The sequence below is a fragment of the Schistocerca americana genome, chromosome 5, assembly GCF_021461395.2.
Source record: "Schistocerca americana isolate TAMUIC-IGC-003095 chromosome 5, iqSchAmer2.1, whole genome shotgun sequence".
NCBI lineage: Eukaryota > Metazoa > Arthropoda > Insecta > Orthoptera > Acrididae > Schistocerca > Schistocerca americana.
This window is the reverse complement of record NC_060123.1, coordinates 625,779,233-625,804,019: the sequence shown is the minus strand read 5'-3', so window position 1 is coordinate 625,804,019 and position 24,787 is coordinate 625,779,233. Positions and strand designations below refer to the sequence as shown.

Genomic DNA, 24,787 nt, shown 5'->3' with positions numbered 1-24,787 from the left:
GTTTACATGTCCATGAATCCTAAAATATTCGTCAGGTCTAGCCTGGAATGAAAAGGTTACTTTTTCTGTTCATTTTGGAACATCTTACTGAGGAATCAGCAAACTCTGTTACCAAAATGATTAAATTTACTCACAGCCAGTTTGTAAAGATTAAAGTTTTGGGGTGTTATCACCCTTGGGGACTGAGATCTGTCTAGAATCTGTTAAATAATTCTACTTACAGAAATGAGAGCTGTACTTTATGAAGCCACTGAGGAAGAAAAGTGGGAAATAAGTCAATCACGCAACTATATAGAAAATATAGCATCCATATTTTAATCTTACCATTCATGTAAACTGAAATAAAAGAGATACACCAATTGTTTCAGCAATGAAAAGAATAAAAATTAGAGAAACACTAGCAATAACATTTCATGAAGCCGTCATATAATGTTGAGTCATAATAGACATAAAATGCACACTACATTCAGAATTTACTAGACTTGGAGCAAAAAAGAAACTTGTCAGGAAATAATTTAATGGAGCTTCACATCCTCTCCCTTCTAAACACCCAAACATCCAAACCTGTGGATACCCACATACATGCATGCACACACTCCTCTCTCTCTCTCTCTCTCTCTCACATGCATGCACACACACACACACACACACACACACACACACACACACACACACACACACACACACACACACACACACAGGGAGAGTTAATGTCACACAGCAGAAAGGTAACTAGCAGTGTTTCTTCAGTTTTTGTAGAAAGCATTCTGCAAGTGCCGACAACATTTTATCTTTAACAAAATGTGTCTTCTATAGCAGTTCTGAAACACATAATAAATAAGTAAATGAACAGACTTCAGTGGGTAATATTGACATACTTTATGCATCTTTGTTTTTAAATTTGTAGTACTATTAACTGTTGAATATGCAGTTATAATGGAACAAAAGTGTTCTTACAATGAATTCAATTGTGTTCATGGATTATGGAAAAAGTCAGTGAATTGCTTTACAAATTTTCCTGTTCATTGTGATTGAAGTGACACATTTTTTATAATAAGATGTAAAAAATTGTTTAGAAAAATATAGTACAAAATATCTCAGCAACACAACTTAACAGAACATTAATACTTAGCATTCATTGTTGTGGTATCATTATGGGAGTCTTTACGTAGATAACAACTCACTCAGAAAGTTTTTAATTTTCACCATATCTTTGCTGAATCTTTTTAACTGCACCTTCTTAATCTCAGATTAGTAAAGGATGAAAATAATAACATGAATAATTTTTAACATTTAACTGTAAATCATTATTGTTGGGAGAGTTTACTTACTCATGGCTTGCCATAAAAAATTATTTTTATCTCTGTTTGTTGGAAATGTAGATTCCCCCCTCCATAAAGAAATATTATTTAAGTTTTGCTGTCATTTCTAGAATGTCATAATGCTATGAAGAATAAGCTACTGAAGAATTATTGACATTTTGCTGTACAAAAAGGAAAAATGAAATAAACAAATATTTTATACACCTGGTATTGGAACGTTGCTTTAGTTCTGTATCAGAGTTCCATAATTAATTAATTCCATGACAAAAAACCCACATTTTCTTTAAAAAATTATTGGTTCAAGATAGACGAATTTCACATTTTCAAACATAATAGTAGTATTATATGTAATGGCTTTAGTCATATCAAGAAAGCAACAAAATTGCAAGTAATTACAAGAAAGCGCAGCCAGACCAACCATCAGGGAAACATGTAAGCTTTGAGTGCATTAAATATTTTCTGTCAGCAACAATAACGAAGTGTTTACATTACAAGTGTTTAGCTTTAACTCTCAGCATGGCCTAACATCTATTTATTCTAATAACATCACAACAATAGCTTTATGCATATAATTACTGCACCTCACATTGCTTCTCTATATACAAATTAACATGAAAAAATGTTTCATGTTATGACAATGAATTTTTTATTCATCCTTTGATTCATCAGTTGTGTATGTTTTTTATGTAGCTTTTGCCTTTTAAAGTCACCATTTGCAAGCAGAAATTATCTCCATATTATATAAGACTGAGCAAGTTGGTAATATCATGAATGTATAAGTTGCTTTCTTTATTGATCATATTTTACAGTAGTTAATTCACTGTATCAAAGCGTTAACTGAGACCTTCATATGGACTTCCATTCTTGAGCATTTTAACATTAAATGAAAATGTAAAATTTAGATCACGTTTGCCTACATTTGTATTACATCTTATGGTTCCAGTTAATTTCCATGTATGAACTGATCTTGAGCACCGTATTTTTCTATCAAAATACCCAAACTCACTGAATCAGAAGATGAAAATTTTGACTTCAGCAACTTTTGAGTTCAAATGCTATATTTTTCCATAAATAACTGGGCTCTTTTGAAGAGATTTGTGATTTACATTTTTAGTACACAAATAAAATTTAAAAAGTAACATTTTCATTATTCTGAAATACTGATATTGCACCAGTACATAACATTTCACAACATAAAACATTCCTCATGTTAATTAGTATGTTTATTTTCACTCACATTTGTACTAAAATATTCTAGATACTGAAATATATTTTGGCACTCATACTTAACACTTCATAACAATTTGTTCTTTTGTTTACCTGTTGCTACTTCACTAGTCAACAATAGCTGCTTTTTATAGTTCATAACCCTAGATGTAGTACATTTCCTAGAGAAAGCAAGAACTTAATAGCAATCTGAAGATGATTCATTGCTCTCTTCTTTAAAATGTGATCATAATTATATATGATTCTTCAATACTGTCTTGTAAATAAAAATTATCAGTGATGAGCATTTACAGGTGCTGTGTAGCTTACTAGGACAAGCTTAGAGTCTAATGCATATCACATCTCTTAAAACTTGTTATCATGGAAGATACTTACATTTATTTCTGTCTTTCTTTAACAATAATTTTGCACTATCTGCAAAACACATACTTTTAAAATATCTTTGTCAAAGACTTCCCAGAATTGCTTCTCAACATGTATGCAACTGAAATGTAGTTTATAATTGGCCTGGGAACATTTGATAGCTTAATAGGATATGTCCCTTTTCATGTATGCCATTAAATAAGGATCTTAAGAATGCTTGCATCTGAATTATGTAAGAAAGGCACACTTCATACATATAGTCATCAGAAAAAAAAGTGTAACTAATGAATGCTTTTACACTGCCAGATTGCAATAATGACACAGACAAAGAGTATATAAAATGCAGACTGGCAATAGTAAGGAAAGATCTTCTGAAAAAGAAAAAAATGCTGACACTGAATACGGAATTGAGCATTAGGAAGTCTTTTATTAATTTGCCTTGACTAAAGCCTTGTATGATATTGATATGGGGGCAATAAACAGTACAAATTGAAAGAGAATATAAGTTTTTGAAATATGGTGCAAGGTAACAATGTAGAAGATTAGACAGATTGATCAGGTAATATAGTTGAAAAGAAATTTAATGGCGCAACTTGAGTAAAAGAACGGGTACATTGACAGGACATATGCTGAGGCATCAAGGAATAATTAACTTACTAATAAAGAGAAGTGGAGAGAGATACAGTTTTACATGGAGGACGAAGTCTGAATACAGTAAGTGGGTCCAAATAGATAGTGTGCTGTATTTATGTAGATAAGAAAAGACTTTTACAGGATAGACTATTGTGGAGGGCACCCTTCGCCCATTCTTTGGACTGAAGACAATGATGACAACATTTTTAAAATATTTGTAAGTTTTTTCATGATCTCTGACACAGGTCACTTATGACTTTTCTTGTTTTATAGCAGTTTGCCAGTCTCTTTCAGTATGCTTTAACTACATAAAACATTATTTATTTCTTTAGAGGCAACACATTTTCTTACCAATAATTCATACTGCCCATTCAATCAACAACCATCTCCCTGTGAGTCCAGTATTAATTCTGTGGAACACAACTTTATTTGTGTTCTGTGTTTCTTCATCAAAATGTACACATCATATTATTAATTTCTGTGGGTAGCTTATTAGCTTCCATTGTATATAGTGTCTCCCACTTTGTCATCACCATTCAAGATGAACATGTGTTCTTAAAGGATTAGGTGGTAGAACTTCAGTAGTTAATGATCTGTTAATGTCAAGCAGTTAAAAGAAAAAGTTATGGCAGAGTCATGGTAAGGTGACAGAACCAGCTAAGAAAAATTAAATTATTTAGAACATTGAACTAAGAGGGACAGAGAATGTAATCTAATTCACTTTACTAGAAATGTATATCATTTCTGTTTCCTTGCACCTTGGTTAAGAAATGCCTGGTTCAAAGCTTTAATTTTTATCTTCAAGTCTTTTATATGTTGCCTTGCACATTTTAGTTCAATTTTAATATAACAGAAGCCAAATATAAGTATCACATTGAAAAGAGTTTGCATCAGATATTTGATACATGCTATAGCTATTTCTGTTCTCTTTCTCAACATGAGTCTTCAAATTTGCCTCTGTTTTGTTCAAATGGATTAACAAGATGCTTGCAGATATTGGACTCAGTGCCTGAGCTAAGGCATTAAGTTGATTATAAGTCAATAATTTAATTCATTCTTTTAGACATAATATAAAAGTAAGTAACAGCTTTTCATTGCTTGACCATGGTGAAAATAAAGCATACATACAAATTAAGAGGCTCTACAAAATGACCACAATGAGGAAACTTGGACAGGAAAAAATACAAAAATTGATATGACATTCATGAACAGCTGGTTTCTATATAAATAAGTATATCTGCCAGCAAATTTACATAACCAAACTCAAAGGACTATCACCATAATTTTTAGAGGAAAGGGACAATTTGTATAGAGTCACACTGTCTCTGTGATAATGGTAAAAGTATTCAACTGAAAAATTAAAAAAATTTCTTCACATATAAGAAGTCAGCATTATGAGACAATATGCTAAATTTGTGTATGTAAAAGCAGCTTGGAAGAGCATTAGACTTGTCATTTGGCAGGATAAAAAAAGTGTTTGATTAAAGATAAAATTGGATGATGCATCTAAATTGATTCCTACAAATACAAGTAAATGACAAGTCTGTTATCATTGCATCTACATAAAAAAGTATCACAAGTGACATATTACAGTTACGTAAACATGATACCTTCAGATACATGAACATCTTTCTGAATGAGCTAGGTATTGTAACAAAAAGCAAACCTGATAGGGAAATTGTGACTTCTGCTAAAAATACCAATCAAGGTGTTGAACAGGAAATGTTAATATGAGCAGTGAAAGAAGAGCCACTGTTTTGTGTGCAGAAAAGCTGTTTCAGTTTTAAAACAGGTGATAGCAAGGATGGTAAATGTTTTCTTCAGAAAAGTAAAGAGTTAACATTCACCTAGATGATAATAAAGTCTCAAGTTGGGAGACAATGGTGGCTGTGTGTGAATACTTTTCTAAATACCTTATTTCCCACTGGAGGAAAACAAAATAATTGTGCTAAATACAGACATAATATGGCATCTACAACTGTTTTTGTCATTCTGTGACAAAGCACATAAAGGTTGCATGAGAATTTCATGCAATCACTGAATCACTGTAATGTCAAAACTATTAACCTTAACAAAAGTTACCACATTTCTTTTTATGCCTTTTCTAAGAAAGAAATCGGTGGCTGAATTTTCTTTGTCAGTGTTCCTGAAATATGATTAATATGTGATCAATATTTGAACAACAGTGTGACATGAGTATGGTCTGTCATTGAATGTCATTTACCCATCTAAATTTTGATTTATAGATGAACATGTCATCACAAAATAAAATGACAGAATAGGGCATGACGATAATGAATCTTAAAGAAAAAGATTGAATGTGGCTGAGAGTGTATATGTTTGAGGCCATTTGAACAAAAATTACCAAAGAATAATGAAATGCAAGTTTCATCGAACATGAAAGTATATTTATGTTTCAATATTCACTGAAATTTTATTCTTTAAAGAAAAAATCAAAGATTAATAAGGCAACAAACACTACAATTAGGCCCTTTCAAGTTTTAGCTGAATATTCTATGTTACGTGGAGAAAAAAAATTTACAGTGCATGTGAACGTAGAAAAGAAACTTTTCCACAGCAACTTAGGAATTAGTTCTTACTAACGAACACATTTTGTTACTACCTTTTCTGCATTTAAAGCATGCCTTTACAGTTGGTCAGATCCATTTTTAATATGTTGCACACATCACTGATATTTCATTGACTCAAGAATGAAACAAATTTTGTGGGTTTCAGTTTCTGTGGTTTCAGTCAAGCATTAAGTCTCTAATGTGACCCACTAATCTATAAGAAACATTTTCCAAAAATGCTGTGATCATTAGTCTGTTTCAAAATACAAAAATGGCTATTTCAACAAAGATTGTGAAACTGAATTAGGTCAATTCAAATGCAAGCATTTAACAAAATATATCAGCATCTTAAAATCACACACTGACATCACATTTACACAGTAGCAACACCTATCTACAGTTAACAATGCACAGTGAACTGGGTAAGACAAGTGCATCATGGTTCAGTTTGAGGCAGTTAGTAGGCTAGACAAGGATATAAATTTATGTAAGTTCACTGCGTGTGTAATAAATCTGCATCAAAAAGCTCAAAGTTACAATAGATCTTTCACAGTTTTGTTTACTGTCTATTTTGGCACACTTTGTCACATTAGCATACATATAAAATTTGCATACATAAAACAGTTGACAATTATCTGCCATCAACTCTCACAGCATACATACACCAGTAAGTATAGTAACAGCATAAAAAATCTGACCACATATTAACAGTAACTGAAAGAAACACTTCCCATTTTGTTACATTTGATCTTATGCATCTTTTCCTTTCATAATCTGTAGCACTACTCTAAAAAAATACATTTTCTAGGAACTGTTCTAAAGAATGCAGCATCCTAAACTATGTGATTTCTTTCTTTTGTGTATGTCTGTTCTGTTTTTGTGTGCATGTAGATTACAAATGTTTTGTCGAATAATGATTTTGTAATGAATCTAGTTTGTTGCATAGTAAACCTTTGATGTATACAAAATGGGAATATGCAGTTTCAGCTGCACAGTAAGGATTTATTTTTTACTCCCTTCCCTAGAACCATTTTGGAAACTGTGTTACAGTTAACAGATCTACAACAAACAACAGCCATCACCCTTGTAATCCCTCCAAATTTAACACTACTTAAGATTACACAACATAAATTATGTGAAAAACACTCAGACTGACTGCTGGCTGTGTTTACAGGTAGGCACTTGCTGGTCCACTCCTCATAATCTTCCAAGGCTTTCCTTGTCTCTTGATTATTTTACATTCGTAAAGGTGACACATAAAGCAGTTTGCATTCTCTCTGATAGGAAACAGCAGCAGAGTGGGTATGTCCCATGACACACAATATTTACAATGTCAGAGTGCATGGGCCAAGCAAATTCCTGGCAAGATAAGTTCAGCAGTGCTGGAGGGCAGACACAAGGACTAGGAGGTTTGTTGCAGCTCAGGCTCAAGGGAGGGAGAGCAACTGCTAGGCCTCCAGGAAGATCAGTGCTGTCGGCTTTGGCTCTAGGTTCGATTTTTTTGCCTCAACCACAAGGAACTCGATGTCACTCCGCTCCCTTCGGGCAAAAGATTCTGCTATCAGTCTTGCAACATCCTGGTGTTGCATGCCTGTAGAAGAGAAACATAATTAATGATATGTGCATGTAACATTCACATCAACAGTATAATGAAAAGGATAGATTGCTACTCACTGTAAAGATTACATGTTGAGTTGCAGAAAAGCACAGTGAAAAGAAGCTAAATGTGTCTGTCTGCAGCTCAACATGTCATCTGTATGGTGACTACCAGTTTATCCTTTTCATTATATTGTTGATATTACAGCCTGGAGTTTCCATTGTTTAACATTCATGTCAATTTGTTTGTAAGCAATCATGCAGTTATGTCTTTTAGGACACACATTCTTAACAGAATTTACATTTACTGTAATAAATGAGAAAAGCTTTTCCTTTCATTGTATACCTGCTCTTTGTGTAGCTACTTTACACCTACTAAATAAATGTATAAAAATATTTCAAGGAAATTTCTAGTAACTTGTTGCTAGTTGTGGCAGCACAGAAACAACATACAAAATTTACAGTTGTATACCTTAAACACAGGTACAGATAGTGAGGCTGGTACTGGAAATATGTAAATAGTTTTCAACTATACATATTTTTATACTTGTATCTTGTTCTGTGCATAAAGGTTCCAGTTAGCTTATGCCTCAAACATTTGAGCACTATAGAATGCAGGGACCAAATAATAATAATAATAATAATAAAAACTGGCTGAATCTTTCCTGACAAGTGACCAAAGATCTTGTAAAACTAACTAGACTCCCTGAGGACACAGCATGGATGTTTTGAGCTTTTCACTAGATGCTGTTGTTGTGGTAAGAGTCTGGTAATAAATGAGACAGACTGAACATTATACTGTATATTTACTGGGACACATATACAGCACTTGTTGATCATAATTGTAGGGGATATATCTAATGTAGGATAGTGTACCTATGAACAGTTGATGTTTCCTTGGGTGTTTCAATTTTAGAATCACAGGAAGGAATGTGCACTAGAGTCCAACACAAATAGTTTGTGGCAATTTCTACTGTTGCTGTTGTTGGGACACATGATAATGTGTTTTGTGCTGCATTTGTAAATATTATAAGTTCTACATATTGAAGTGCTGTGTAATATATTAAAGCCCTTTTGATGACACTGTTAATTCTTCAGTTACAGAGTTTTATGGTGAGTAAAATTCTGTATATTTTTAAAACCAGTTATATAACATATGGACATTTAAGTGAAACTTCATCAGTCACACACCTTGAAATGGAATAAGTTCCTCTAGCATGGAACACATGATATTTGCAAATGAATCGAGTTTCTTCAATGTCTTAACAATTTTCCCTGTCTTGAAAAATGAAATTTGTCTCAGCTGCCAACAGCTTCTATTTCAAAACATTTTTAACATGTACCTGGTTTTTGCCAATACTATTTCTTACTTTGATTTCACTTACTGATTATTACACAAAATGTATTTGCAGCTGTGAATACAACTGTCAGTATGCTGGACCATAACTCGAACTGAGATTTCCTGCTTTACACGAGCAGTTGCCTTTACAGTTTTGGATATCCTTTAACGACCCACAACCAGACCCAATAATGTCTGAAGGAACAAACACAGACAACTCTCCTCCATTCTCTACTGCCCCCCCCCCCCCCCCCAACTGCTTTCACTGCTGTTTCATCGCAGAAAAAGTTGTGGCCACAGGTTTCCTCCACAATAACAAATCAGTCTATTAAGACTGTTTCATTATTTTTAAAAACTGCTTCAAAATTCATTTTTGTACTAGCTTTCTGTCAATATGTAATGTACATGTCACCCATCTCCCAAAAAGGTTTCAAATAGCTGATTGTTCACGTAGAAAGTACTATACATTCTTTTTATGTATTTCTCTATTTAAGAGGTGTAATCTCACATTTTATAACTGTGGAGTGTAAATTCAGGTAGTCTGTAGCACAGTTGTCATACATTTGTTTGTTTTGATGGACCAGCAACCATTTATTTCAGCCCAGTCACTCAATCAGATTCCAGATGTTGCTTATTATGCTCCACTGGAACAGCTAGTTATGTTTTTAACTTTTTTCTGTTTTCTTAGTAGAGCAGGGATGGAGAGGATATGTGTGTCTTGGAGGAGCTGTTCGCAGTCTGTGAATAGCTCAAGGTGCTTTTGGCTATGGTCAGCCGTCTTCAGCCTGATGTCTGCGGATGTAGCAGTGGTGGACCTTCTTGCACATCCCATGGGACATATTAAGTGTCGCTTGTTTCGTGCACGGCCTCTGCTGCTGAGGCACCTTCTAGAGTACCTGACATGTAGGGTGAGTGGCAGGTAGTAACGTGTTTGCGTTGCTCGAGAAGGAGAGCCAATGTGGAAGCTGGCCATCTGACCTCGGCCATTCACCCTGTGAGTGGATAAGTTGCTGCTCCATCAACTGAGTCTGAGCTAGCAAATAGGGGGAGGGGTTTGCCAGTTATTGGGAGCTCTAACATTAGGTGCATTATGGGGTCTCATAGGGAAACACCATTCAGGGCCAGACTCAGTGTGTCTGTCAGGGGGCCTCATATGAGATGTGAAGGGGCCTTGTCTGCAGCTGTTGAGCTACTGGGTGCAGCCATCTACAAGTTCTAGCTCACACCAGCGCCAACTATTACTGTCACTTGGGTTCTGATGTTGTCCTCAGTTCATACGGATTGTTGGTGCAAGTGGTGTAGGCTGCTGACCTACTGCAAGGGGTGAAAGCAGAGCTTGCAATATACAGCATTGTTCCAAGAGCTGATCGGGGTCCTTTAGTTTGGAGCCAAGTGAAGGGTCTCAAGTCAATGGTTTTGCCGACTGTGTGACAATCTTCGCTACAGATTTCTGGACCTGTGTTATTGGGTGGAGAGTTTTAGGACTCCCCGTGATAGATCAGGTGTACACTACACAAAGGAAGGCTGCCTGGGTAGCAGAATACTTGTGGAGGGCACGAGGTGTTTTTTAGGCTAAGTGGTAGTTCGAAGTGCCCTCACCATTCAATTGTAGTTTGAAATACACTCACCATTCAACACACAGATAATGAAATAAGAACGTGTTCAGAATAAAGACACTTTGACTCTCAAACTTTTATCGGTAAATTGTTCAAGTATTTGTGACAAAGTTCCTGAATTTAATGCCTTCCAGGAAATTTCTTGTGCTCAGATCATTCTCAGGACCAATAGGTGCCTGAACCCGGAAGTAGAAAGCTCTGAATTATTTAGTGAGTCATAGAACATATATTGGAAAGACAGATCACACTCCACAGGAGGGGGAATGTTCATTGCAATTGACAAAAATACTGTCTTTAATGGGGTCAAATCAGAGAGTGACTGTGAAGATATCTGGATACATATAACAGGTCTACATAAAATCAGGTTAATTATTGAATTTTTTCTGTCCACATAATTCTACCATATAGTTCCAGAGTCATTCTAATAAAGCCTATGATCGGTATCAGATTATGAAACATTAGCTGAGTATAGACTGGGATGTCTATGGATCACTGCATGGGATACAGACAGGCAGTTTTATGAAGTGCTTCTGAGTATGTTTTCTGAAAACTGTCCTGAGCAGCTAGTTCGACAGTCCACACACAATGGAAATACACACATCAAAAAAAGTTTTGCATCACAGCAGTTCCAAGAACTCATGAAGAAGGATGTTGACTGTGGATATTGTATCAAAGACACAGTCTCTTTGACTGTTCAGAGACGTCACTAAACCCACCCAAAGATATAAATAACCATGCATGAGCAGCGCCTATTAGACAGAGGGGATCCGACTGTTGATCAGTTCCAGTCATTCCACGAGGAAACAGATACATGGCTCATGTTGTCTGTAGTACAGCCAGGCCTAGATGGTCAATACTGTGGCTCAATCACACCTGGTAAGTGTCCAGGCATCTCGGAGTGAACCAAAGTGATGTTGTTCGGACATGGAGGAAGAACAGGAACCGTCGACAACATGCCTCGCTCAGGACACCCAAGGGCTATTACTGCAGTGGATGCAATAGGCTACATGATGTGCAACTTCACTCCCGACATCCGCGGTGTGGTCCACTTTGCAACTACGACACCATGCAGTGCGGTACAGATGGGCCCAACAACAATCCGAATGGACCGCTCAGGACTGGCATCAAGTTTTCTTCACCGATGAGTGTTGCATATACCTTCAACTTGACAGTTGTCGGAGACGTGTTTGGAGGTAACCTTGTCAGGCTGAACACCTTAGACACACTGTCCAGTGAGTGCAGCAAGGTGGAGTTCCCATGCTGTTTTGGGGTGGCATTATGTGAGCTGACATATGCCACTGGTGGTCATGGAAGGTGCTGTAATGGCTGTATGATATGTGAATGCCATCCTCCGACCGATAGTGCAACCATATTGGCAAGGCATTCATCTTAATGGGTGACAATTCGCACCACCATCATGCACATCCTGCGAATGACTTCCTTCAGGATAACAACATTGTTTGATTAGAGTGGCCAGCATGTTCTCCACACATGAACCTTATTGAATATGACTGGGATAGAGCGAAAAGGCCTGTTTATGGATGACGTGACCCACCAACCACTCTTGAGCGATGTACGCAGATTCTCCATTGAGGAATGGGATAATCTGGACCTATAGTGCCTTGATGAACTTGTGGATAGTATCCCATGATGAATACAAGGATCCATCATACAAGAGGACATGCTACTGGATGTTAGAGGAACCGGTGTGTACAGCAATCTGGACCACCACCTCTGAAGGTCTCGCTGTATGGTGCTACAACATGCAATGTGTGGTTTTCATGAGCAATAAAAAGGACAAAAATGATGTTTATGTTGATCTCTATTCCAATTTTCTATACAGGTTCTGGAACTCTCAGAACCAAGATGATGCAAAACTTTTTTTGACGTATGTATTTTAGACATTACAGCTACAAAAAGGCCTGACCTTATCATTGGTATATGAGTGTAGGGACAAGGATTAGTGATCTCAATGTCACCAAAGAGATAATGGTTACTAATGTTGACAAATCAATTCAGAAGACTAGGAGAGCATTTTTCCTAGAAAGATCAGATAATAAGTTGCTAATATCCCACTTAGTCACTGAATGGACACCATTGAGTTCCAGTATAAGGCTTGTAAAGGAATTATGGGCAAAGTTTAAATGGGTTGTAAGTCACACTCTGGAGTAGTATGTTTCAATTACATGGATTAAGAATGAAGAAGACCCACTGTGGTTTAATAACAAAATCCAGAAAATGTTGAAGAAGTAAAGACTGTAGCATACTCAGTTCAAAAGAGAATGCACAAATGGTAACATGCAGAAGTTAACAGAGATTCACACACCTGTAAAAAGATAGGTGCACAAAGCATGTAACAATTACCACCATCATATCTCTTCAAAACATCTAGGCAAGGATCCAAGAAAATTCTCACTGACCATCTCACCCAGTTCAAGACCTGCGAAAGTGCCTGTCATAGTTCTACAGTCATCATCAGCTGCCACAGATCATCAGTTGCCACATTTATAACCTACTGATATAAACTGGCAATTGTTGGACAGTATTTGCTGAGTCTCACACTCAGGCCTGAAGTTAAATAACTGTTAGTTACAGCAGACCAGACTGAACTTCTGTAGATTAGATAGTTTTCTTTCAGTGTAACGGCTTGACTCGTATGTAGGACATTAACAATTGGTAAGCATCTTATGCCACTCAAAGGTGAATGTATCTAAGCATGTAATTTTAATAAATACTTATAGTGTGTTTCATTTAGTGCTGCCCTTAATACTTGTATTATTGATATAACTGCCCTGTGACCGGTTCAGTTGCTAGAGTGCATGTAACCTACCTTGCTAGAGCAATGACAGAAAATGTGATAGGGGTTTTGCTTTCTGCTACTACCTTGTATGTTGGGCATCCTGACTGTTTTGGAAACACAACACAGAAAATGGTGACGAGGATCTGCAGATTTTCAGAAAGAAACATTGCCCATGCTGCAACAAAGATACTGGAGAGCACAAAAAGATACATGAAAAAATTATAGAAAGACTTTAGAATAAATGTAGCCTTTACTATTACTATTTGCAGACTGCTAAGCCCTTTTCCTTTTCAGGCAGAATTCTAAGAATTTATTATCGTGTTCTGAGTTGTATTTTTCAGACATGGCCCCTACGTGAATTCGATATTCTTGAGCAATCAACTTTTAGCTGCAACAACTATCTGCTACTCGGGAACTGTTGGTGGTGTGCCTGGCTAAACTTGAAGCAAATGAGGAAAATGCCTGAGGAAACTTTAAGATACCTCCACCACCATTTCCAATATTCAGCAGGAGCATCCAAACCTGACCTAACTACATTTCACATGTGTAACAATGTTTTATCAGATAACGATTATCAGGCGACATACAGTGTGACGCTTTCCTTATTGCAAATACTGGGCATGCCATGTTCAAGTTAGTCCAAAAATTGTGTACATTTGGAATCAGGAAAGCCATAAGTGGTTATTCACAAAGGACTTAAACTCAAAGTGCTTCAAATGCTACATCAATGGCACTGGAGCATTGTAAGTACTAAATGTATTGCTGGAGATCATTGTTACTGGAAAAATATAGGAAAGGACATAGAAATGATGCAGGCTGAATGCCATTTAAGCCCAAAATACCAGTTAGTTCCTCTGTGCCAAGATTATCTGCAGTCACATGCATGAGAAACATGATCATGTTTATACATTGACTTTGCTGGACCATTTTTGGCAAGCTACTGGCTCATTGTCATTGATGCTTTTCCAGAGTTTCCATTTGTGATACAAATGTCACAGATTACTTCTATGAAAACAATTCAGCTGTCGTCAAGGATTTTCTCTATTGAGAGGTTGGCAAAATCACTAATTATGGACAATGGTACTTGATATTCATCTCAGGAGTTACAACCTCTTTGTGAAAGTAATGACACTTCACACTTCAAAACCATACCATTTCATCCTGAAGCTAATAGACTTGCTAGACGATTTGCACAGATGTTCAAGTCACACATGACAGAACTCAACAAGAAGTACAGCAAGGATAATACTTTAATAATATTTCTTTCTCAGCACAGATCCATCACAAATGATATAAAATCTCTAATTGAAAAATTACATGGGAGGCCACACCATGCTTTAATATTAATTTTAAAGCCACTTGTGCATCCACAGACCAAGCCTTGACAACAGTTTTTTAAGTCAGTGACCCCGTACTCACCATGTACAAATATGGAAAGGTATCTTGGGTTCCATGCCTAGAAGCATGGCAATGACATGTATAAAACACATATTCGAAATGGTGTCACAGTGTGCATAAAAATCAAATGAAGCCGCAATTTGCTCATGCACATATAGGCAGAATTCCTTGGCTGCTCTCTTTTCCGGACGGACAAGATTTCAATGCAGCCTCCCCCCCCCCCCCCCCCCCCCCTCCTGACTTTGCTACCAGCTGCAGCCAACCAATGATGCGCACATGAGAGTAGACATCACACTTTGCATCACAGATGAGCCTATGGGTATTGACATGGCAAACTGCTTGACCGACCACCCACTCGAAAGATGGCGGTGGCTTCAGGGCAGGCCATTGCCAAGGTAATACCCATCAGACACCTCCCCTTTCATTCTGTTTTGGTGATTATCATACAATTTCATTTGCCTTTGGTGTATCACAATTTTCCCTGAATGATATTAATCTGATTGACTATTAGGGATAGTGTAAACCACTGATTGATCTCACAGTATTTGCATGACTTTAGTAGCAGTATTAAAATTAAACTCAGCTATAGAGGCAGATTTTTGGGCACTGGAGGTGACCATTGCATTAGTGGCAGCTTTAGAACTTCCCCTGAACAGCAAGCCAGTTTGTGGATTCCTTTGGAGTCATCAAAATGGGCAGGGCAGTGGTTTATGGGCTGTCATTTTGGTGGTGGCCTTGTTCCACTAGGGGCCAAGCAAGAGGGCAGGAATGCTGTGGCTGCATACAAAATGACAGTTCTTTAGAAACTAGCACCACCGGGCATCCTGGTGCCAGCCTAATTGCGTTATTAGTGAGTGGACATTGTGTGGGAGCCTAGTCTCCTTATCCTATGTGCAGGTCTAGGAAAAGAGGCATCGAGCTGGCGTCCAGCTAATGTGTTTATTACAAGAACAAGGTAACCTGTGAGACAGGATGATGGATTTCTCCGGATATTGCATTTCTTAGAAGCCACCATGCCCCGCCAAAACAGTGCCCACTACATTGTTTTATGGATGAGATTGAGCTTGTTTTCACTAGTAAGCTTCCCTCATCATGTGAAATGCAAAAGGAGTTTGGCTGCAGGACCTCCAGGCATTGTGGGCTGTTTTTTCGGGGAACAGAATGTGTACTGCACTGCAGGGATTGGTCTCCTTGCTAGAAAACATGATTGGCATGGTAACCACTGTTGGACCATGATAACTTTATTCAAGAACATTGGGGGGACGGCTGTTTTTCTGAAGTTTTTGAGCAATGGGAGAGTCTGGGACTCGCTTCTCACTGTCACGGAGTATAGTCGCTAGAGCTCTTATGGAGAGAGCAGTTAGACATCTGAACAACCGGGCAAAACTTTATATTTTTGCAGATGTGAGACAATCACCAGCAGACGTGGGGTCAACTTCCGCATTATGACACTTCGGCAGTGCCCGCACCCCAACAGCGTCTCATCTTTCACTGGCTATATCAGTAATGTTAAGCAGCTTCAGCAAATTCAGAAGCTTATCAATCATTTTCACAACCGTCTTTTTTCATAGCAAACCTTGTTCTTGCAGTAGTCACTCCCAGTGTCCATTGCATGCTTAATTGTATCTAGATGTGAGAGACCAATCAGTGGAACGATACAGCAGTCCTTGTTTGCCTAGATTGGGATCCTTCCACTCACAGTAGCCAGTCTCATTTACATGTAAATCCCAGTCAGGCTTCCCAGGTCTATTGCCAACCAACCTGGGTTTGTGTTAATGAAATGTTACACAGTTGAAGTTTTTGTTTATTTGTTTGTTCTCTCTAGACCTTGATATTAGTTAATAAATCTCTGTGATACTGTAGGTCCTTGTTATTAATTTTTCAATGACACCCATTCTTATTCCCTCCAATGTCATTTATTTTTGTTGCAGGTTTGAAGTAATTAAATTAATTTTATGTCTAGTTAGCCAACACAGGGGTGATACACAGGGGCCACTGTTTATAGTCAGATTTCCTTGTGCTATTGATAAATGTGGCACCTCTTGGGTATGGTGGTTACGACTTTTTAGTCTGGAACCAGAAAGTTCTGACCAGTCACCACTGAGATGGCACTCATAAATGGGAACCTATTTATATTTTCATTACAAGAGTTACAAATAGTCTGCTCCATCTGTTAATAGCTAAGTCAGCTAGCACAGACACCAGAAACTACTTCCTCCTTCCACAAAATAAATTGCATACAGTTATCTTACCTGCTGTTTACAGATAACTGCATACACCCATCCATACTCACCCAGTACATTATTACCAACAGTTCCTGTCACAGTTCTACATTTATTGTGTTACTGATGGCTGACGAATGATCGTAGACAGTTAATTCCAAATGTGAAAGTGCTATTCAAACTGGAACCAGAACTAAATACCTTAGTTGCAGCAATCCAGAGTGATCTTCTATAGATTACATAGTTCTCTTTCAGTATATTAGGTTAGACTAGTATGTTGTACATTAACAAGTGCCACGCATCATACATCACTCACAGCTGAGTATAACTGGGTATATAATTTTAATAAGTGCTTATTATGTGATCCATTTAGTGTTGCTTGTATTACAAACATAAACACTCTGTGACCAGCTCAGTTGCTAGAGTGTAAGCAAGCTATCTTCATACAGCAATTACTTTTCTCTGGTATGGAGTTTGCTTTCTGCTATCTTCATTGTTGGGCACCAGGCTTGTTTTGGTGACTACAACACTTTTGTAGCTATGACTTTTCACTTATCTACATTCAATTTCTCCTCCACCTGCACTGAGGACAAGCAAGTTCCTCTCATCCTCAGATTTGAGTTACCTGCCTTTCCTTTTTAACCTTTCCCAACCTACACTGTTGTCCTTCCCAAGGAAGGAACTAGTTCCAGAAGATAAGAGAATGTAGTGTAACAGGCCAAGTAACTTATTTTGCAGTATTCAGTATCAAATCGAGTTCACTACCTGAGCAACATTTGTAAATTCTTTGGCTAACAATTATATTTATTTATTTGTGCTATTTGCTGACCAATATTCCATTCTTAAACTCATACTGCATCATTTTTTGTTAAGTGTGTGAAAGTTATACCAGTTTGCAGTGTAAACATTGTCATATTTCCTATTCATAAATAATATCTGACAGAATCAAGAAAATCACATAAAAATATCCAATGTTATATTTTACTGTAATTGGTAGCAAAGAAATCAAAGCATTAATTACGTGTTTAACTGAGATTTCAGATTCCCAGTCATTTTCCTTCACCCCTCTTCTTTCCCCTTCAACTCTTCTGCCAGAAGAAGGAGACATTGGCTCCAAAAGCTTGTAAAAGTTGGACCCTTTTGTGTGTGTGTTTCCCTGCCACCACTTGGTGAGTAGATTTTTTAATCTATCCAATACATTATATTGTCAATAATTGATTATTTTCATTGTTATATTAATAATGTATTTATTAGAACTGAGTGAATTAGGAAAATTGTGAACTTTGAATTTTCAATCAAGCTTGGTAATACCCAGCAGAGTTGTATTATTATAAACTAAAATGTATTTATTGGTTTCATTACCACATAATAGGTATGGCAGTCCACATCTGGTAATCATTTGATCAACATCTTTGTGTTGCAGTTGCCACCTAACAGTTAAAGTGTTAATAACTACCATATTTGCCAGACAATGCCAGTGTAAACATCTTTGTAAATGTTCTCTACGTTTTTGGAACTCACTCTCTTAGGCATCATCATGTGGTCACTGTGTTTCTGTAGCAGTAAAATTGGAACCCACTTGTGAAAGTGCATGTAAAGATATAAACATTGCCTGAATAATTTGTAGTCTGGTAGAAGTATTAATCTATATCAAATCTTACAGACAAATTGATCATCATGTTTTTACAAGGGACAATAAATACATAAAGTTGTAAAGCAAACTAAATGCAGCATTGTGACCATAATTTAAAAACTCTTTATAAAACCCTATTACCGCAAAACGACACACAGTCAACGACCAGCTACCGAGGACCATCAATCACAGATGAGGCTCGTTCCAAGCTGTGGTGTGAAACCGCCATGTCATCATGTTTATAGCTAGTATCTACTAATGAAGATAAGCATATTGCAAGATAGAAGTCAGGTAATGGCAATGTAGAAACATTGTCAAAAACAATGTTCTACAAATGGGTGAATAAAGACATCAGAACGGTTGTACTTCTGAAGTCAGTCTGTGTTCAATATTTTTTCTAGCTTGATTAAATTCATTCAGCACAAATGCCAATGGTTAATAACAAATCTTAATGAACAGTACCAGTTTACATATTTATAGTGCACCAGAATTCATTGGAAAATGTATGTCTACAGACCTGTTTTTCATTCAACTGTCACCTGTTTCAGTAAATCACATAAGCTATATAAATCACTACATTACCTTCCACCTTCTGACCATCCACCTCAAGGATCAGCTGTCCCACTTCAAGACCACCTGCTTCGAAAGCAGCACCATTTTCCTGCACAAAAATACATCATGCTTGAAAAATACTTTTTCCATTTTTGCAAACTACAGTTCCACCACTACATCAAATCTCTATGCTTGTCTACATCCTATATTTATTTTAAAATTTTTGAACAATGAAGTTATTCATTCATTTACTCATTTAAAATGAAAGTCAACAGATTATCCTTTGTTCTGAGCTGACACAGAAAACTAAACCATAACGCAAATCATAATCTGTGGGATCACACAAAAATTATTTGCATCATACAGTAGGGATGTTACATGTGGTTGACTCTAAGCCACTGGCATATTATTTGTTGACACTAAGTTATGTTATTAACGAAATGGTGCATACAGCATAAGAAATCAAGCAACACTGTAATTAAAGTAAAGTAACTTCTGGTGGAGAAAAGTAAGATGAACTGCAAAATCTTGGCTACAAGTTGGAAGTTAGTATGAGGAAAGACAAACATTTCTCATACTGAGGAAGTACTGAGCAGAGGGCTAGAATAGGAAATTAAAGAGGTTATCATTATCATTCAGCAAACTACTTAACAGTCATCGGTGTGTTGTCCCACGTACGCAAGCAAATTCTCAAGCTGTGCTAGTGTTTCCACTGCTTTTTATTTGCTGGTCAGCAATTAAATATGATCAGGTGGCCATTATATTGTTTCGGAATTGATTTTGTAGATGTGACTAAGTTCTTATAATTGAAAAAAAATGAAGCTCTGAATATCCTGACTGCAACTACGAACTCCCATGAATTTTTGCTTCTACAGCACAACTTTCAAAATACTAATGATGGCAAAATATGAGATTGCCAATGTTTTTATATTTGTTTTCTTTCTTAATATACGTGCCAACTCTAGCTTCAACTTCACTTTTCAGAGCGGTTTGTGTTCCGGATAACTACTCCCCATGACTATAAATTCTAGCGTAAAGTTCTTATTCTACGTAGGCATTGAGAAACGAAATAAAACCACACTTAATATTTAGACAAATCAAACGTCGGACGCGATTCATCAAATCGCATTAGAATTCAAAGTGATCTGTAGCCGTAGCGACATTGCGATGGATTGCTGCTATCTGTTCATGATCATGCCAGTAACATCTGCAGAACAGAAATATCTATGGAGCTAGGACAGTGTACTGCGTATTTCCCATCAACCTGGAATTGTTCAGTAACTTCCATGTAATTAAAAAACATCTTGTGCTAAGAGCAAAACTTTAGTACTGCACGCATTTACCCTGTTTTTACACATTTCTTTATTTCAAACAGCAGCGTCGAATTACAGTTACCCGTCGGATGCAAATCAAGGTATGTGGTATGTCAAAGGAGGAAAATTTACTTTTCGTAGGTAAGAACCAAAATGTTTTAACCTCGCTTTATGTGTTAAACATATTTAGACACAGCGTAATAAAGAGCTAATTATCCTGTCATTTCTCTTTTGCGCATGTTCATACATACTACAGCACACTGTTTTATTTACATTAATACATAACATGACAGAAAGATATCAAAGTAATGTAGAACGTTTGACAATGACATGTATATAAAGTTTTGTGGGTGATACATTTGGCATGCGTTATGGGATGAAATACTGCACTTGCAAATTGTTCCAAAGCTGAAATCACGATACTAGTCATAATAAACGTAATTACAATGCAATGTCGAAAACTTGTCATTTGCAGACAATTTCTTGTGCGTATGATGTTAGTACGACGCAATGTGTTTGTATGTAGCAAAGCCATGGGATAAATATGCTGATGTTATTATCAGTAATACTGCGTGTGCTAAAGATCTTTATTCTGCACTGCGTTAGTGTTGAGTGTTTCCGTTACTCGGGAACGATAAAAATCTGGGCAGTTGGTAACTTTAGCGACTGAGTATTCGTAGGAAACTTAGAAGTTGTGCTACCTTTTCCTGGATTCGTCTTTAGTTTTCTGTAAAAATGAACAAGTTCTGAGCAGTTGATTACTATCGATGGCTAATCAACACAGTTTGTTGCGAATTAGATCACAAGTAGAACTTCGATAATCAATGCCTAAGACTTTGTGCAGTATATGTGCATCGAATTCATTTTCCCGAAAAAGGTGTGTCCTACATATCACGCATTGTTGAGCTTGTGGCGTCTCTGGCGCAGAGCGCACTATCATTGGGAAACCTTTTTCTTCGGACTAGCAAGTCTGGCGTGAACTTTCTGCTCGTGATATGTGTAACAGCCGTAATTGTCGTATGTACAAGTGTTCAATAAATGTATATTTCATATCGAAGTGAGTTATCTCTCGACTAGTCTCCCGTGATAACCACAACCTAATTTTTGCTTGCAAGACCAATTGAAATAATATGATCGATGGAAACCAGTGTTGCCAACTCTAAAAAAACCCGAGTCGCTAGATTCAATATCAAAAGTCGCTAGAAAGACGCTAAAACTGATTTTACTAGCGGTTTACTGAAAATTTCGTGCAGTGAATGGTGCAATAAGCCAGTGTGGGGGGGGGGGGGGGAGAGGGGGGAGGGGAATAAAATATTAATAAAAATCGTCTCATACGTAATTGCTATGTCTTAATTAAATGACGCATCGCTTACAATAACATACATATAAAATGCGCTAACGTTTAAGTAAACGTGTTATCATAATTGACGCAACACATAAATTGTTGTTTCAATCACAGTAGTCAAATATACTAGAAATATACAACTATATTTGTAACAAAAGAAAGCAAGAATTCAAATTAGGTTACAAAATATATAAATACCGGTATGTGAGCTATTCATCGTCGTCGCTTAGAAGATCGAACAACTCTTCTGTTTCATGCTCTGACAGAACTGTAGTTTATGTAGAGGGCTGAACTTCGCTCAAAAGATGATGTTGCAGTTCGACTGGTTTTGTCGCAAAAGAGTAACTTTTGTTCGTTGCAATAAGCTCCAATATGTCTCACGGTATGTCAAAAGATGCACAATCTTTATTTTGTTTCTTCAGCTGGTCTCTCAATATGATCAAAGCATTAATTGTCTTTAACGATAATCTGTTACGTTGTTTACTTTTTATAATGTACATACAACTGCATATTCTTTCCACTTCTGCATTTGAATGCGGCAGGCATAGAACAGTCATTGATAGCTGTGAAATCAAAGAAAAAGGATTCTCCCCTGCGGCATTTTTATACTGAAAAACCTCACTCCAAAATCGAATAGTGTTAGTAGTGTTATTCCACCTAATGAAGTTGATATTATGCCATTCTTGCAGCATATCGTCTATGAAATCGCCACTAAAACCCAATTTGTTGGCTACAGCATTATTTTTATTCACTTTGAGTGTTTCTTCAACATTCAGCACTGACATTTTTTTCAGGATCGTGATGTTACTTGGCAGTCTTTGTTGAATTTCTTTTATGATTTTCAGACTAAACTGAATGCATCTCTTCTTCAAATAAACTTTATTTTCTTCAAACTTGACTCAGACAATTTCTGTTCAAACATAAAGGCAAGGTTCGGATTTGCGTACACACATTCTCTTGGAACTGGTATTGTCAACAAATCAACAGTTGGAAAAACTGTTTGTCCGAGTGACTGCATGAGAAATACAAGTGTATCTAGTAATTTAGTGGGGTCATTGTCTTCTTCTTCAAAAGCTTTCATTGCTGTTTGTACGTCTTTTAAAGCATGTTTAAGGCAAAACACGTAAAGATGATTTGAGTCGTCACAATATATCTTTTACAAAAGATCGGCAGTGTAACAATTGTCTTGAACCATGGCAAGTGAAAAATGTAGCTTTAGTTCTTCCCACTGCTCCAGAATTCTTCGTATTGCTGGTTCAATTGAAAGCCAACGTGTTGCACAGACCTTCCAAATTTTAGTGGCTGTTTTCCACAATTTATTGTCTGATAATCCTTTTATATTCCTCTTGTCTTTTGGGTGAAATGGAGAACCAATTGTAAGTTTCACGTACAAGAAACTCTATGTTTCTAGGTATGGTATTCACTGAGGCGTGCGAAACTGCAAGCTGAAGAGAGTGACAAACGCAACGGATTAAAAAAAAAAAAAAAAAAAAAAAAAAAAAAAAAAAAAAAAAAAAAAAAAGCTTCAGATCATATTCTCTCTTGAGTTGTTCGAAAAGCCCATTGTTTATTCCAACCATTGCAGAAGCATTATCTGTGCCAATTCCTACCATACTAGCGATTGGAAGTTTGAGATCTTTCAAAGAATTCACAAGAGCAGCAGCCAGATTTCTTGCATCTGCAGTTTCTACTACAGCGAGTTTGAGAAATGCTGATCTAATGGTTTGGCTGTTTACACTATAGTGCCGTATAACGATACCTAGCATTTTAGATATTGATATATCTGTGGATTCATCTATTAGTACACTGTATTTTTGGTTACCTATATCTTCAACCAATGATTGTGTAAAATATGGAGCCAAAACTTCAGTTATAATGTTAGTGCACTTTTTACGATGTAATAGCATGTTTTTAGCGCCCTCATCACCGGAAAACACCTTCTTGCACAGTATTCCTAAATGATCTACAGCTAAAATAGAACAATCTTCAGCAATAAATAAAGAAAGGGCGTCTTCCGCTCTGCTTGCTATTCTAACTGTAGTTTCCGGAACAATTTTCACAGGTAAGGTGGTTTGTGTTTCTTTTTTTAAATCAATTTTTTGTTTATGCTTAATAGTTTTCTAATGCTTTCTAATATCACACAATTTAGCATAAAACTCTGTTGCACATACTTGACATCTTGCCTTGGATAAGTCTCCAACGACTGGTTTCAGCCACCCATTGAATTCAGGTTCTGCTTCCCACGCATCCCGATATTTTTGAGCGTTCTGCTTCTTCTTCTGTTGTAAATCCATTATGTAAGCCACCACAACATAAGTTTCACCAATTTATAATCAATGAAAATGCATTAAAACCACAGTCTAATATAACAGTCGCGACACTCACTGCTGTAAAAGTTGTTGCCGTTTGACAGATGGAGCGACACTAGCGCTCCAAGCGGTAGGTAAGGTGAACGTCAGACGCGTCGTAAGCATAATGTTTGTTTACATCCATTTCCTACGTAATTTCCGCATTATTTGAGTTATTTTCTTGCCTCCAAGGGTTTGTGTGGTATCAGAAGGCATATATGTTTCTAAAAATGATTCTAAAATAAGCGCCAGCACGGACAAAAATCATGAATAGAGTGGCAAGCTACAACACATTCGTGAAGAAACACTTGTGACATTGGACAGAATTGCAGCTTACCACGTTCATATCAAAAGAATATAAACACACAGATTCACATGTCAGAAGCACAGACATGTACCTCTACTTGCAAAAACGATCGACAGCTCGTTTATCGTTCTGTAGGCCTACTGCGTTTGTTTGTCATTTTCGCCTGTTGCCACAAGTACGACCTTCATCTTTTTATTATTCTA

At 36.8% G+C, this 24,787-nt stretch overlaps 1 protein-coding gene across 1 annotated transcript in view; it reads right to left on the bottom strand.

Moving 5' to 3' along the window:
- Positions 1-6,956: 6,956 nt before the first annotated feature.
- The window catches only part of LOC124616688 (whirlin-like), a 115,855-nt gene continuing 98,024 nt past the window's right edge, over positions 6,957-24,787 (bottom strand). Inside the window, exons 3-4 of the mRNA XM_047145023.1 lie at positions 19,302-19,380; positions 6,957-7,706 (exon numbers count right to left, since the gene is read on the bottom strand). Of these exons, the coding sequence (XP_047000979.1) occupies positions 7,564-7,706; positions 19,302-19,380 (222 nt within the window). The 3' untranslated portion in view covers positions 6,957-7,563. The remainder of the gene's footprint in view (positions 7,707-19,301; positions 19,381-24,787) is intronic.